Source organism: Asparagus officinalis, unplaced genomic scaffold (assembly GCF_001876935.1).
Source record: "Asparagus officinalis unplaced genomic scaffold, Aspof.V1 AsparagusV1_Un608, whole genome shotgun sequence".
Classification (NCBI taxonomy): Eukaryota; Viridiplantae; Streptophyta; class Magnoliopsida; order Asparagales; family Asparagaceae; genus Asparagus; species Asparagus officinalis.
Window position 1 is genome coordinate 2,340 of NW_017972870.1, and position 2,648 is coordinate 4,987.

At 34.9% G+C, this 2,648-nt stretch overlaps 1 protein-coding gene across 2 annotated transcripts in view; it reads right to left on the reverse strand.

Moving 5' to 3' along the window:
• Positions 1 to 6: 6 nt before the first annotated feature.
• LOC109827996 (TBC1 domain family member 15-like) overlaps positions 7 to 2,648 on the reverse strand; it is a 6,334-nt gene continuing 3,692 nt past the window's right edge. For both annotated transcript variants that reach the window (XM_020395021.1, XM_020395020.1), the window contains exons 4-7: positions 1,665 to 1,768; positions 1,185 to 1,405; positions 718 to 840; positions 7 to 610 (exon numbers count right to left, since the gene is read on the reverse strand). In XM_020395021.1, the coding sequence (XP_020250610.1) occupies positions 483 to 610; positions 718 to 840; positions 1,185 to 1,405; positions 1,665 to 1,768 (576 nt within the window). In that variant the 3' untranslated portion in view covers positions 7 to 482. The remainder of the gene's footprint in view (positions 611 to 717; positions 841 to 1,184; positions 1,406 to 1,664; positions 1,769 to 2,648) is intronic.

The window sequence follows — 2,648 nt, forward strand, 5'->3', positions numbered from 1 at the left end:
AGCCACATAACTACAGAACAACTTTAGAAGATAGGAAGTACAAGATATCAGCAAGGAAATAATCTCCTCTGTTCAATAGTCAGAAGTAGTTACACAAGAATTTCACTAAAAATGTAGGTGAACATATAACACGAAAGTCTGACAGTTGACCATTAACATGAATATTTCAGATTCTGCTGATATTCGACTTAAATAAATTAAGAGGCTTTGTTAATTGAAGTATCAAAAGGCAATTTACTGTTTTTAAATTATAAACAACAATGTTGACAAATACCAGAATTATCTGTTTATTAAATTTGACTAAATGAATCAGAAAAGTTATACAGTCCTGCAATATCGGATGAAGAAAAGGTTGTGATATTTCTCCTCAAGCTAACTTTGGGTATTGGATATCAGCAAGAAGCAAGGCTCATGATAAAAGCATTAGAAATGTTTGATGATTAAAAGAAATGAAATAAGAAACAAGAACAGGCATATACAAACTATAGAGGGGCTAAGATTGGGGGAAAAAATAAACATACTATTCTTCGCATTAACCGTTCAAAGCACCAAAAAGCATCGGCTTCATTTTCAACAAGAATTGATATTGGTGAACAAAGATCACTCATTCCTGTTCAAAAACTGTTGAGTCAGTGTGGACATAGAGAAACATAAGGACAATCCTCTTTAGATTGTAATGGCGTGTATTGAATTTTTTTCTACGAACAGCTAACTCACCTTGGCAGTAACCTATATCCTTATCTACCCATGAATACACGGCTAGTATATCCCAAAGCCTTGCTTGATTTTCTTGGCTCTCATAGTAAACAAGAGCCCGATCGGTACGAACAACATCCAAACCTATTAATAAAAAGTAAGAGAAAAATACAGTTGGTTCTTAGTGAAGACAAGCACATTAAAGCTTAAAATAGCAGTTAGTTCTTAGTAAAGACAAGCATATTAAAGCTTTCTTTGACAAATTTTCAGATATTATCTGTAATGCTAATAAACTTGTGTATAGTAGTTCAAAGAAATGGACACTACTGTAAATCTGCCATTTTTTTAACTACAATAACTTAAGTAAAGAATTTCTCGCTACTTTCAATAATCAGCACAAGAGTACAGTGTCTCCCAAAATGCATATGAAAATCTAAACTTACAGCAAAATAAACTGGTTCAAGAAAGTTATCTTTGTCAGTTTTTACCTATCTGATGCAAGGTAAGCTTCCACTGGATGACTTCTTTGTCCATAATTACTTCGTCTTTTTTGCACTGATTCGATTGCATGTTATATTTCGGAGAAACACTACTCAGGTCCTCAGCAGACTGCCCATCTTCTGTTATCACCGGTGTTGTAACTAGTCTTCCACTGCCAACTGTTTGCTCCATCTCCATGCATTTTGACTTTAATGCATTATACTCAGATCTGCCATACATATCTCATGGATTACAAGGTGACATTGCAATAGCCTAAAATGGCTATACTACCTAATCATACGTAGAACTGACTACTTCTAATCAATTATCAAAATAAATATATTTAACTGAAAGAAAAGACATAAATCGGCAGGAACTTGAGCATGTAAGACGTTAGAAAAGGAAAAGGTGCAAAGAGATTAAAGTGTATACAAATGAGAAAATAATTTAGTCGTTGGGCAGATAGACAGGCAGAGGTAAACTACTACCTTCTTTGTTGTCTCAACTGAGTACGTGCGTCGAAAGTACTATCAGGATCATAGCACCCGAGGAGAAATTCCCAGACCTCTCCCTTAACCGTCGGATGAACACCCTGTCATATTTTCGAAATGGAGAAAAAGAAAAAATCGTGAATAAAAATTCCTAAGCAGAAAGACATCAATCGAGTCATAATAGGTACTATACAATTAGTAAAAGCGAGATAAACACCTTATAGTTCTAAAGCTACATACATGACCTAGGTACATTCCAGTACTAAGGTAAGTGGGAGAAAACTTGTGTGGAGTAATATGAACATACTAAGGCATTTTTTTGTTCTTTGGTTGGTTTTTCATGAGAGGCTGCACACAAGAGCTCATCTAAGAAGAATAGGTATGGATATTGATCTTACTTGTCCCCTATGCGGTTCTGTTGAGGAAACTCTTGAATATTTATTTTTTTGAGTGTCATATTAGCAAGAGAACATGGAGAGCTGCAACTTATTTTATACATAATGGTGTGGTACTGTGGCTCCTTTTCAGTTGCAGAATCTTAATTCCTTGGGCACTTAGAAGATGGGAAGGAAAAGGATACTGTGCAAAAGTTAAAAGGGCGGCAGTTGCAGCTAGTGTGTATACTATTTTGATTGCGAGGAATGCTTTGATCTTCAGTAAAGTTCAACCTGATGTGGAAAAGTTAGCTCAACAAATAATTTTCTGTTTGAAGATTAAGTTGAGTTGCATTAAAAAGATGGAGGATACTCCTAGTAATAGAAGGTGGTGTAGGAAAGTTTGCAGTTTTCTTCAGTTCTTGAAGAGAGTTTGTGTAGCTGATAGATAGTTGTGTTGTTGATATTTTTTTATTTTCAAGATGAACAGGTACAGAAATGAATGCCGTGAGATATATGTAAAGAGAGAGCATATTCTCTCTGTTTTGTGCATACAGTTGAGTCTGTAAATACTTCTTCATTTGATAATGAAATCACTTTCTTAGCC